At 44.5% G+C, this 13,272-nt stretch overlaps 1 protein-coding gene across 9 annotated transcripts in view; it reads right to left on the reverse strand.

Moving 5' to 3' along the window:
- The window catches only part of lrrc9 (leucine rich repeat containing 9), a 276,603-nt gene that overhangs the window by 125,706 nt on the left and 137,625 nt on the right, over window positions 1–13,272 (reverse strand). For all 9 annotated transcript variants that reach the window (XR_005457781.1, XR_005457782.1, XM_038775862.1 and 6 more), the window contains 2 exons: window positions 7,004–7,144; window positions 4,290–4,414 (listed from right to left, as the gene is read on the reverse strand). Coding sequence is in view for 7 of the 9 variants with exons in the window: in XM_038775862.1 (XP_038631790.1) it covers window positions 4,290–4,414; window positions 7,004–7,144 (266 nt within the window). In the remaining 2 variants the exon portion in view is untranslated. The remainder of the gene's footprint in view (window positions 1–4,289; window positions 4,415–7,003; window positions 7,145–13,272) is intronic.

Consider the following 13,272-nt stretch of genomic DNA (forward strand, 5'->3'; position numbering starts at 1 on the left):
GACTCCCCCACCCACTCCACCACCCCCCTCCATCTTAACCCCCAAACCTTCCACATGGCCTCAAAGAACGTGTTCCAGAATCCAATCAGTCTTGGGTAGGACCAGAATATGTGGGAGTGGTTGGATAGATCCCTCTCACATCGCTCACAACTGTCTTCCACTCCCAGAAGGAACTCACTCATGCGTGTCCTGGTCAGGTGTGCTCCCTGTGCATCACCTTCAGTTGCATCAGGTTTAGCCTTGCGCATGAGGAGATGGAGTTTACTCTGTGCAAGATCTCACTCCAGAGTCCTCCCCGAAACTTGAGGCCTAGTTTTTCTGCCCACCTCTCTCTCGTTACATCCAGTGGGACCCTCACCTCCTCTAGCAGTCGTCCATATATGACCACACATTTTCCCCCTCCTAACTCGTTCTGTGTAATAGGGCGTGCCTGGGTAACTGGGGGAACAATGGGGCATCCTTGCGGAGGACGTCCCGTATCTGAAGGTGCTGAAGCTTGCTCCATCTTGGGAGTTGGAACTTCTCTGTTAGTTGCTCCAGGATTGCCACTCTGACGTTTACGTACATGTCTCTGACCCTCAACACCCCTTCCTCCCTTCTCCAGGTTTTATAAGTGGCGTCCATTCTGGCCGGGAAGCAACTGTGGTTTTTACAGATCTCTCTGAGACCTTTTTTACAGAGCTGAGACAAATATGTTTCTAAGCTTGAAATTCTGTGTGGTTCCAGGCTTTCAGTGATGCTACCACCACCAGGCTCGCCGAGTACTTGGCCAGTGGGAATTGGAGTGGGGCGCTGGCACAATGATTAACACTGCTGCCTCACAGCTCCAGGGACCCGAGTTCAATTCTGGCCTCGGGTGACTGTCTGTGCGGACTTTGCACTTTCTCCCCATGTCTGCGTGGGTTCCCTCCGGTTGTTCCGGTTTCCTCCCATAGTCCAAGATGTGTAGGTTGGGTGGATTGGCCGTGCTAAATTGCCCTTCAGTCCAAAAGGTTAGGTAGGGTTACGGGGATAGGGTGGAGGCGTGGGCTTAAGTAGGATGCTCTTTCCAAGGGCCCAGTGAAGATTTGATGGGCCAAATGACCTCCTTCTGCACTGTAAATTGTATGATTATATGATCAGTCCCCAAGGACGTCCCTACACAGGAAGCCCTTTCCATCTGCACCATTCTGCCTCTGGCTCCCCCAGCCAACCTTGGACCTTTTCCACATTTGCTGCCCAGTAGTAGAACAGGAGGTTTGGCAATGCCAAGACCACCCCTCTCGAGCACCGCCCTCTGTGCAGGATGGTTGTACGGATCCTGGGGTTCCTCCCTGAGCGTCGCCCTCTCTGCAGGATGGTTGCATGGATCCTGGGGTTCCTCCTTGCACCGCCCTCTGTGCAGGTTGGTTGTACGGATCCTGGGGTTCCTCCCTGCCCACATGAAGGCCAAGATTATTTTGTCTATGTTGGCGAAGAAAGATTTGGGGATGAAGATCTGGAGTGATCTAAACACAAAGAGGAACCTTGGCAGGATGTTCATCTTTATCGTCAGTACTCTCCCTGCCAGGGCGAGCGGGCGTGCGTCGCACCTCCGCAAGTCCCTCTTCACCTCTTCCACCAGGCTAGACATGTTCCACTTGTGGAGCTGGGCCCAGTTGTGGGCTATCTGGATCCCTAGGTATCAGAATTTGGTTTGGGCCAGTTTGAAAGACAGTAATCCCAACATTCCTTCTCCACCCTGGGAGCTCACGGGGAAGATTTCGCTCTTGGTCCTGCTTAGTTTGTAGCCGAAGAAGTCTCCGAACTCCCTCAGGAGTTCCATTATCTTTCCCATGCTCAAGACATGGAGCAGCAGGTCATCTGCATAGAGAGAGAGACACTGTACCCCGTGTCTCCTCTAAGGTGGGGAGACGTTTTAAAAAAAAACACAGCAAGTCATGATGATTTGGATTGCACTACCTGAAAGGTTTGTTGAAACAGGTTCAACAATACCTTTCAAAAGAGAATGGCGGGCTACGTTGTGAGGGAACAATTTAGATAACTCTTTCAAAGCGCCAGCATAGGCTTGGCAAGCCAAATGGCCTCCTTCTGTGTTATGGTATTTTATGAATCTATAAAAATCTGTTACAATAAAGCCTATATGTACAAATAATATGTTGTTAAATAAATCTTTTGAATTTGTAATCAAAAATAGAAAAATCAATGCAATGTCCATTGTTTCTTGATGATCACTGTCAATGTCAGTGTAAATTACACTGTAAAAGAAAGCGAGGGACAGATGATCAGGTAGCTATTATTCTGTAATTCCAAAATTAGTAGTAGATAGTTTCTGGAAGGCATAATATAGGATAAAATTAATTAAGGATAATCAACCTGAATCAACAAAATGTAAGTTAGAGTCACAGAGTCATAGACTGATGATGTGTGTTTTATTACAATACTAATGAGTGCACTGATAAATTAAATGCAGTGAATGTTTTGCATATATATTTCCAAAATACTTTTGGGAAAGTGTCACATCGAAGGTGTTATAACCTGCCTGCTTACCATTGGCTGGGGACTAATGACAATCCCACAATCCTATGGGAGTATGAGCTTCCCCAATGAGGGGGGTGGGGGGGAGAAATCATTAGCAGACCCCCTGCATAAATAGAGCTGGCCAGTTTGGAACCAGCAGAGAGAGAGGTGTGAGCAGCAAGGGAAGTTGTTGTTGCTGCTGCTGTATATATATGTTATTGTAAATAAATGTTATTGCTTTGTATCCTGAAAACTCTGGATTCTTCGTGGCCCTCACAAAAGAAGGCTTGCTGGTTGTTATGGCAACATAGATAGCACATTGATTAAAGCAGCAAAAATAGAGTTGAAGTTAATTGATATTTTTCTGACTGGAGGGATATAAACAGTGGTGGCCCTTCAGACGTCACTGGTGGGATTGTTGCTCTTCTCAAGACATTTACATAGATTGAGCATAAATAACATTTCAGAAAAATCCAGTCACAAAATATGTTAAAAATCTACTTGGATATATCCAGAAGCATTTTGCAGTGAACCAAATAGGAAAATAAGGCGGCAAAAAATACATTTCATAATTTTAACAGGGTGTGGAGCAAAATAATGCAGTAAACACTCCCTCAAAATGATTTAACCTTCACTGGTATAGTAAATTTAGTAAACATAATAACTGTAATACTATAATAATATAGTAAATATAATCACAAAATATTCAGACGATACCAAAATAGTGAGCAAAGCTAACCATGAAGAAGACTGTAAAATAATTCAGGAGACCACAGACATATCACTGGATTGGTCAAATAGATGCCAGATTAAATGTAATGTGAACAAATTCAAGATAATACATTTTAGGAGAAAAAATAAGGGGAGGACATGTACAACACTGACAAGTGAAGGCAACATTTATATATTTCTGAAATAGAAATGCCCGTGTTTATTAAGAGAGATATTGAGAACAAAAGCAAAGAGGTAATTCTAAACATATATAAATAATTGATTAGGTCAAATTTAGAAGATCCAGTTTAGGTACCTTTCTTCAGAAAGCAGATCAAGACCATGGAGAGGGTGCAGAATAGATAAACTAAGAGGTTAGATAGGATAAGGGGGCTAGTATCGCTGGACTAGTACTCAGAAAGCCAAGCTAATGCTCTGGGGACATGGGTTTAAATTCCACCGTGGCAGCTGGTGGAATTTGAATTCAATAAATAAAAAATCTTGAATTGAAAGCTAGTTTTAGTAATGGTGACCATGATGAAAACCCATTTGGTTTCACTAAGAAGGACCTGCCAGCCTTACCTGGTCAAGCCTACTTGTGACTCTAAATCCACAGTAACATGCTGATTCTCAACTACCCTCCGAAATAGACCAGGAGGCCACTTGGTTCAAGGGCAATTAGGGATGGGCAACAAATGTTGATCTTGCTAGCATCACCCACATCCCATGAAAGAATAAAGGGGAAATAGGGGTTTAACTATAAGAGATGAGAGAAATTCAGTCTATTTTCATTCTAACAAAGAATGTTGAAATGGGATCTGTGAAGTGTTCAAAATTGAGGGGATTGGAGAAAGTATTTGGGGAAAAAACCCTGGTTTCTATGGTAAATTTTGATCCAGATCGTTACTCAAGATCCTGGAATTTGTCCACTTAATCCAAGACACCGAACAAACATCTATGACTATATGACCTCATTTGTACTGAAATTGTTCAACAATTAAATAGAAACTATCCCTTTCAGCAACGTAAGATGTTCCAGAATTAAATGCAACATAGTTTGCTAAATTTATTGTCCATACCTGTGTTATATATTCAAAGTCAATGAAATATTCAGGCACAACAAGATCATGGTCAAAGACAAACCACTCATATTGACGTAGGCTGCAATCACAGCTGCCGTGTAGTTTAAAAGAACTTGAGAATCCTTGCCGGTACATGAAACATAGGGCATAATAAAAAAAAATTAAAATTAAATATACATTTTTTGGTAGTATAGCACCAAATATTTACAAATACATCATAAATATGGGGATATAGCCTAGTCAAAGGGCAACTCCCCAATATTGGTAATATGTGTATTATATGGTATGTGCGAAATATGTGGGTTAAGATTGTAAACTAAAGGCCAGTAACAATTCATTAAGAATTACAGATGATCTTGCTGTAGACCTGGTGGTCTGATAAGAAGCTTTTTGGGTTGGAAAATAACTGGCAACACCAAGAAAGACACCACGAGGTTTGAAAGTTTCCAGAAGTGGGAGGAGGAAGAGGGGTTGTTGGTAATACCTACAAAGACAACGTCCAACTATCAGCACCCTTCTCAGCTATATCTCCACCATTTAAATTCCCTTTGTCTTTCTGTCCATGACATCTTTGTCAATCTCCACCTATCGCTGGCCCCATATCCAGTCCCACTGCACCATGCCAACCCACAACAGTACAAATCTTATCCTGTTTCCTGTTCTCTCTAACTTTGACAAAGAGTCATTCAGACGCGAAACATTAGCTGCTTTCTCTCTCCACAGATGCTGTCATTTCTGCTGATTTTTCCCAGCAGGTTCTGTTTGTGTTTCAGATTCCAGCATCCGCAGTAATTTCCTTTTACACCTACCAAGAGTCTTAGGAAGAAATAATCCGAGTTCAACGGAGCAGCAGCATGCGAGGTTCCTGTGTTTTCGCAAGAAGGCTGTTATAGAGCTATATTTACCTATGTTAGCCTCAACCATAGCCCAAACTCACAGGTTGGCAACACTGCCTTTGGCTACCAAGGTCACCATTGCCCTTAACGTCTATATCACAAGCTCTTTTCAGACTTCAACAGCAACATCTTAGAGTTCACAGCGCATTGATATACCATGGAAGTCATCAGGGCCTTCTCCTGTACAAACAATTATATCTCTGACCCCATTGATAGTGAAGAAATAATACTTACAACATGCAAGATCCTGAGGGGATTTGACAGAGGGGCTGCGGAGAGGATGTTTCCTCTTGTGGGAGAATCTAGAATTAGGAGTCACTGTTTAAAAATAAGTGGTCGCCCATTTAAGACAGAAATGGGAAGAATTATTTTCTCTCAGAGGGTGAGTTTTTGGAACTCCCTTCTTCAAAAGGCAGTGGAAGCAGAGTCTATCATTACTTTCAAGACAGAGTTAGACAGATTTGTGGTAAACAAGGAGGTGAAATATTAATCGGGGATAGGTGGGAGGTCACAGTCAGATCAGCTGTGATCATATTGAGGCGGGATCAGGGTATTAAACTTGATGATCAACTATGATCATAATGAATGGCAGAGCAGGCTTGAGGGGCTGAATGGCCTCCTCCTGTTTCTATTTTCTATGAATGGCAGAGCAGACGCAAAGGGCTAAGTGCACAGTCCTGCTCGTAATTCTTATGTCCGTATACTTATAGCACTCCACACAACCTCAGGATTTCCAAGCGCTTTAGGGCTAATAAGCTACTTCTGAAATGTAGGGAAAATAATATAATGTAGGAAATGGCAGCCATATTGCATAAAGCAAGTCTCCACAATCAGCAATGTATTAATAACCAGTAAATCTGTTTCTATCATGTTGATTACAACTCCTCTGGCTCTTCATTGAAATAGTGCTGGAGAAGCTTTCATGTCCACCTTATAGCAGATAGAGCCTTTGTTTAACATCGCCTCTGAAAGGTAGCACTTTGACAATGCAGCACTCCCTCAGAATGGCACTGATTGTCAATCTAGATTTTTGTGCTCAAGCCATGAATTGGAGCCTGAATCCACAACATTGCAACTTAGAGGCAAAAGTGTTACTAATTGATCCACAGAGCTGGATGAAGTTGCATTCGGTTTCACCTGCATGGCAGGCTTCCCAATGGTGCAAGTTGCATTGACCAAACACAACACATTGCCTTGCATATTTCCTAAAACAAGTCTGGAATATTTATTAATAAAAATGGGATTTAATTTCCTCTAAGTACAACTGGGTTGTGACCACAAGCACAACATCATTTTGGTCCAAGTCTGCCTAGGAACCCCCATGACTCTCATTCAGTGCCAACCCTCTTTCCTACCTTTACAGGCAGGTAGGTTTTACAAGAGTTTTAACTCCATGGCCCATATTTCGAGTTAGAAACCCGTTGCAGAGCAGTGGAGCATGCCTACAGTGACAACCATAATGCTACAAGGGAGCATCATCAAACAATCAGTATACTGAAAGTAATGCTTCAGCTTCCAGAACTGTTCTGGAGAAACTTTGTTGTAACATTCTTACCACATTCTCAAGAGCCATCATGCGATGGTAGATAGAACATGTACAAAGATTTTGGTGATAAGAATTAGGTTTTACTTTAGATATGTATTGGACACAGCCTAGACTTCCTTTAAGGTGTCCGGATGCTAATGTTTGGATTGACCTTACTAAAATTTGCTTAACAATTCTAGAGCCTTGTTTTTACTTTGTTTTGCTTTACCCTGCCATGGAATTCATCAAAGAGGATTACTGTTTTTAAAAAGTATTATACATTTGGTTACCTGTATCATTTGCATATCTGGTGTCCACTTTTCGAGGTCTATAGACAGAATTTGCGTTTGGGTACCTTAATTGTTTGACAGGTTCGGTATCAATGGCCTGAATACTATGACCAAGGAAGACTTTGGCAATAATGAGCTGACCTAAAAGAAAAGTTGAATAATTTGTTTCAATATTTTGTGAAATTGAACGCTTTAAATTCATTCACCTTTGAACAAAGGAGCAGGAGGAGGCCATTCAGGCCCTCGAGCCTGTCCCGCTATTCAATGAGATCATCGCTGATATGTGACCTAACTCCATATAATACCTTTGCTTAACCAAAAATCTATCTATCTCAGATTAAAATTAACAGCTGATCTAGTTTCAACTGCTGTTTGTGGGAGAGAACCTCTACCACCCTTTGAGTGAAAAAGTGCTTCTTATCATCTCCCCTGAATGGTTGAGCCCTAATTTTTAAACTATGCCCTCTAGCTTTAGAATCTCCAACCAATGGAAATAATTTATCTTTATCGCCCCTAAACCTTCTAAATTCAACGAAACCAGGTCTAATTTGAGTACTAAAGTTTGATATGAAAGTTTATATAAATATAAATATAATCAGCCTGATACATCCCTCCAATTCCCCCCAACAAACATATATAATTTGCATTATAATAGACACCAAACAATATGTGTTATGACCCAAGGGAGATAAAGAATCACAGATAGACTGCAAATAAATAAATCAATCCCTGTCTTCTATGGATTAGGTGACAGAATAACTGTACTAATTATCTTATTCAAACCAAATCAATTACATTTCATAGATTACATTTCTATTGTCTCAATATGGGACAACCCTGCATTCCACATATCTATGACAAACACATATGATTATCTATTGAACATTGACCCAATTTAGATACCCAGTCATTTACATATTTTTTTCTAATCCTTCTCCAACATGTCGTGAATGCATTGGCTCTTTGCTGGATACTTTTCCAAAAGTGACTGCCAGTACTTTATCCAGGATCATTCAGGATCTTTGACACAAAGTCATCAGCTATTTGATCATTGCTGAGCCAGATATTAAGCAGATATCCCTACAGGTGCACCTTCAAAGGGGCCACTGATAATGATCAGGAGCAAATACACAGATCACTTGCTCTCCTTAGTCCAAGTGTACTGAGTCAATTGTAGGACTCTTACTGCCAAATCAGAATTTACTTAACGCAGCGTACAGCTGGAATAAAACCGGAGACTTACCTAGCAACGTAAGAACCAAAGGAACAGGAATATGTCATTCAGACCTTCGTACATGCTCTGCAGTATAATAGTTCATGGTTGATCTGCACATCAACTCAATTTTACAACCTTAGTTTCAAATTCTTTCTTATGTAACAAAAATATCTCTATCTCACCCTTGACAGCTCCAATTGTCCCAGAAATCCTAGCGTTTTGAGGGCAAAAGTTCCAAACTTCTACTGCAGTTTATGTGGAAAGCTGTCTTATGATTTTACTCCTAAATAGTCGAACTCTAGTTTGGCCTAGCTCTAGTTTGAAGATTATGTCATTTGTTTTTAATTCCTCACCAGAGAAAATAGTTTCTCCGCATCTATCCTGTGAAGTCCTTTTAATATTTTAATTATTTTTAAAATGTATTTTATTACAAACATGTATCAAAACAGGTTACAGCAAATAAACACTCGGGGAACATACTTTCCAGCAATTTTTTTCCCTTTTTCACTCCTCCTTCCCCCCTGCGACGAACAGCTCTCAAACACGGTCCACAAACATAGAACATAGAACAGTACAGCACAGAACAGGCCCTTCGGCCCTCAATGTTGTGCCGAGCAATGATCACCCTACTCAAACCCATGTATCCACCCTATACCCGTAACCCTACACCGAGGATGTGCAAGAACAAAAAACACATCTAAGCAGACTAGTCATGACTATAAATTAGTAGACAAAGTGCAAGACCACTTAGAAGACTACATACCCGAGCAACTGCAACAGCTCAAATTAGGCAACTTGTCAGTGCGGTACCATCAATAGTCATGCACATTTCTAAAACTTGATGGGCTTCAAATTAAAGATGGAAGAGGTATGGGCGCAGCTATATCGCTAATACCCGAGACCATTTATTTTATTTTTTTAATAAACATTTTATTGAGGTATTTATGGTTTTATAACAATAACAGAAGAAACAGTGTACATACAATTATAAACCTAGTACAAAAGCCATCTTCCTCCCTCACAGGTCCCACCTTTTCTAGCCTCCTACTCTAAATTAAACTACCCCCACGGGCCCCTCCCTTCTGCTGACGATTAATTTTCCCTAAAGAAGTCGACAAACAGCTGCCGCCTCCAGACGAACCCGAACATTGACCCTCTCAGGGCGAACTTGGTTTTCTCCAAACAGAGAAAGCTAGCCATGTCAGATAGCCAGGTCTCCGACTTCGGGGGCTTTGAGTCCCTCCAAGCTAATATCCGTCTCCGGGCTACAAGGGAAGCAAAGGCCAGAACGCCTGCCTCTTTCTCCTCCTGGATTCCCGGGTTTTCCAACACTCCGAAAATTGCCCCCTTAGACTCGGTGCCACCCTTGTTTTCACTACTTTGGACATGACATCCACAAACCCCTACCAGAATCCCCTAAACTTCTGGCATGCCCAGAACATGTGAACATGGTTCGCTGATCCTCCCGCACACCTGTCTTCCACCCCAAAGAACCTGCTCATCCGGGCCACTGTCATGTAAGCCCGGTGAACAACCTTAAACTGTATCAGGCTAAGCTTGGCACAAGTTGTCGATGCATTAACTCTGCTCAACGCATCTGCCCAGAGACCATCCTCTAACTCTCCACCTAACTCCTCTTCCCATTTGTGTTTCAGCTCCTCGGTCTGTGTTTCCTCTGACCCCATAATCTACTTATAGATGTCCGAAACCCTCCCATCTCCCATCCATACTCTGGAAACTACCCTGTCCTGTATCCCCCTTGGTAGTAGGAGCGGGAAGATTGAGACCTACCTGCGTAGGATGTTTCGCGCAGCAGGGACTTAAATTCATTCCCTCCAGTGAGTTCAAATTTCACCTCCAGTTCCCTCAAGCTGGGAAAGCTCCCTTGGATAAACATATCGCCCATCCTCTCGATCCCTGCTCTCTGCCACCTCTGGATCCCTCCATCTCACATCCCCAGGGCAAACCGGTCATTATTACAAATTGGGGACCAGACCGATGTTCCCTCTGCTCCCACATGTCTCCTCCATTGCCCCCAGACTCTCAGGGCTGCAACCACCATGGGGCTGGTGGAGTATCGTGGCGGCGTGAATGGCAGAGGCGCCGTTACCAAAGCCCCCAAGCTAGTGCCCTGACAAGGCGCCACCTCTACTCCCCGCCGTAATAATTACTAAAGTTCGGCAGCACCAGCCCACCTTCCCCCCCGGCTGCGCTCCAACATCCCCTTTTTAACTCACGGGGTCTTATCCGCCCATACAAAGCCTGAGATCGCCTTGTTGACCCGTTTAAAAAAGGACCGAGGAATAAAGATGGGGAGACACTGAAACACAAACAGGAATCTCGGGAGAACCGTCATTTTCACTGTCTGAACGCTCCCAGCCAGTGACAATAGGAGCACATCCCACCTCTGAAAACCCTCCTTCATTTGGTCTACTGGTCGGGCCAGATTCAGCTTGTGCAGCTGTTCCCATTCCCGCGCCACCTGGATGCCTAGGTACCGAAAGCTTCCCCGCACCACTCTAAAACGGCAGCTCCCCCAATCGCCTCTCCTGCCCCCTTGCCTGGATCGCAAACAACTCGCTTTTCCCTATGTTCAATTTATAACCCGAAAACCGGCCCAAATCCCCCAGAATCCCCATAATTTCTTCCATCCCTTCCAATGGGTCCGACACATATAAGAGCAGATTGTCCGCGTATAGCGAGATTCTGTGTTCCACCCCTCCCCAGACCAGTCCCTTCCAGCCCTTTAAAGCTCTCAACGCAATTGCCAGCGGTTCTATGGCCGGTGCAAACAGCAGCGGGGAGAGGGGGCATCCCTGCCTTGTCCCCCAGTCTAAAACAGCCCGATGTCAGCCTGTTCGTCCGTACACTCGCCACGGGCGCCTGATACAGCAGCTTGATCCAGTCAATGAAGCCCCGCCAAAATCCAAACCGGCCCAATACCTCCCACAGATAATCCCATTCCACCCGGTCAAACGCCTTCTCTGCGTCCGTTGCGACCACCATCTCTACGTCCCTACCCTCTGGAGACATCATGATAACATTCAACAGCCTTCTTACCTTGGCCGCCAACTGCCTCCCCGTAACAAATGCAGTCTGGTCCTCCCCAATCACGTCCGGGATGCAGTGCTCAATCCTTGTCGACAGGATCTTAGCCAACAATTTGGCATCCACATTTAGTAGGGAGATCAGTCTGTAGGACCCGCATAACTCCGGGTCCTTATCCCACTTCAGGATCGATGAGATTGTGGCCTGTGACATCGTCAGGGGCAGCCACCCTCCCTCCCTTGCCTCATTAAATGTCCTCATCAGCAGTGGCTCCCAACATCCCAGAGAACTTTTTGTAAAACTCCACGGGGTACCCATCTGGTCCCAATGCTTTACCCGACTGCATGGCCTTCAACCCATCTACTATCTCTTCCAACCCGATCAGGGCCCCCAGCCCTTCTACCAAGTCTTCATCAACCTTGGGGAACTTCAGCTCCACCCAACCTCAACCTCTCCAGCCCAGCTGGGGGTTCCCACTCATACAGCCTGCTGTTGAATTACTCAAACGCCTTATTGACCCCAGCTGAATCTCCAACCCAGTTCCCATCTCTGTCCCTTACTTCCCCAATCTCCCTGGATGCCTCCCACTTTCTCAGCTGCGCAAGCATTCTACTGGCCTTCCCATATTCATAGATCACCCCCTTCGCCTTCCTCAGCTGCTCTACCGCCTTCCCTGTAGTTAACAAGCCAAACTCCGCCTGTAGCCTCCATCATTCCCTTAGAAGCCCTGCCTCTGGGGTCTCCGCATACCTCCTGTCGACCTGTAGTATTTCCTTTATCAATCGGTCCGTCTCTGCTCTGTCAGCCCTGTCCCTGTGGGCCCGTATCGAGATCAGCTCCCCTCTAACCAACGCCTTCAGCGCCTCCCAGACCACTGCAGCTGAAACCTCCCCCGTGTCGCTGACTTCCAGATAGTTCTGGATACATTTTGTCAGCTGCCCACACACCGCCTAATCAGCTAAAAGTCACATGTTCAGCCTCCAGTGCAGGCGCTGGCTACCCTCCTTGCTCACCTGTAGGTCAACCCAGTGCGAGGCATGGTCCGAGATCGTGATCGCTGAATACTCAGTGTCCACTACCCCTGTCTATAAAGCCCTGTTCAGGATAAAAAAGTCAATCCGGGAGTACATGTTATGCACGTGCCAGTAGAAGGAAAACTCCTTCACTCTCGGTTGCCGAAATTGCCATGTGTTCACCCCTCCCCCCCTATCTGCTCCATAAACTCCTTTTGCTCCTATGCCATTGCTGGCACCTTCCTGTCCTTGAGCTAGATCGGTCTAACACTGGGTTAATGACTGTTGAGGTTCCCCCCCACCTCCATAATCAGCTTATTTGAGTCCAGATCCGGGATCTTCCCCAACATCCTCCTTATGAACTCCGCATCATCCTAATTTGGTGCATACACATTCAGGAGTACTACCGGCAGCCCCACCAGCTTCCACTGACCATTATGTACCGACCCCCCATGTCCGTAACTATTCTTTCTGCTTCTCCATGTACTGATGTAGGATTCCTCTTCACAATTGCGGCCAACATCAATTTTCCACTTCAGATCCGACAAAGAATCGGGGAAAAGATCCAAAGTTCCAACCCAAGCGGGAGACACCAAATGTGCGACCTACTACTTCATAGCCGCCACCGGAGGTCCCATTTATAATCAAAAGTTGAAAGCATCTGCCTTTACAACCATTAAATGTGATCCTCAAGGCCTTACTCAGAAAAGGTTGTACCATTAAAAGGTGAAAGTAGTAAGTCTGTCATGTGAGAGTACCTTTAAGAAATGGGTGTTTATAAATGGGTGTGTATATAAATAGCTGTAGTGAGAGTACCTTTAAGAAATGGGTGTCTATTACTGCAGTAATGCCAGAGAGTGGGTGGAGCTGGGCTGCCTGTTAGCTTTTTACTTTTGCTTTAGGTTTTTTGCTGCAGTGTGGGGTTGGTTCCATGTTAGTTTTGGAGATGCTGCAATCACAGCAGGATGTGTGTGAATCTCTGCAAGCTTATG

The sequence above is a fragment of the Scyliorhinus canicula genome, chromosome 2, assembly GCF_902713615.1.
Source record: "Scyliorhinus canicula chromosome 2, sScyCan1.1, whole genome shotgun sequence".
Taxonomy (NCBI): Eukaryota; Metazoa; Chordata; class Chondrichthyes; order Carcharhiniformes; family Scyliorhinidae; genus Scyliorhinus; species Scyliorhinus canicula.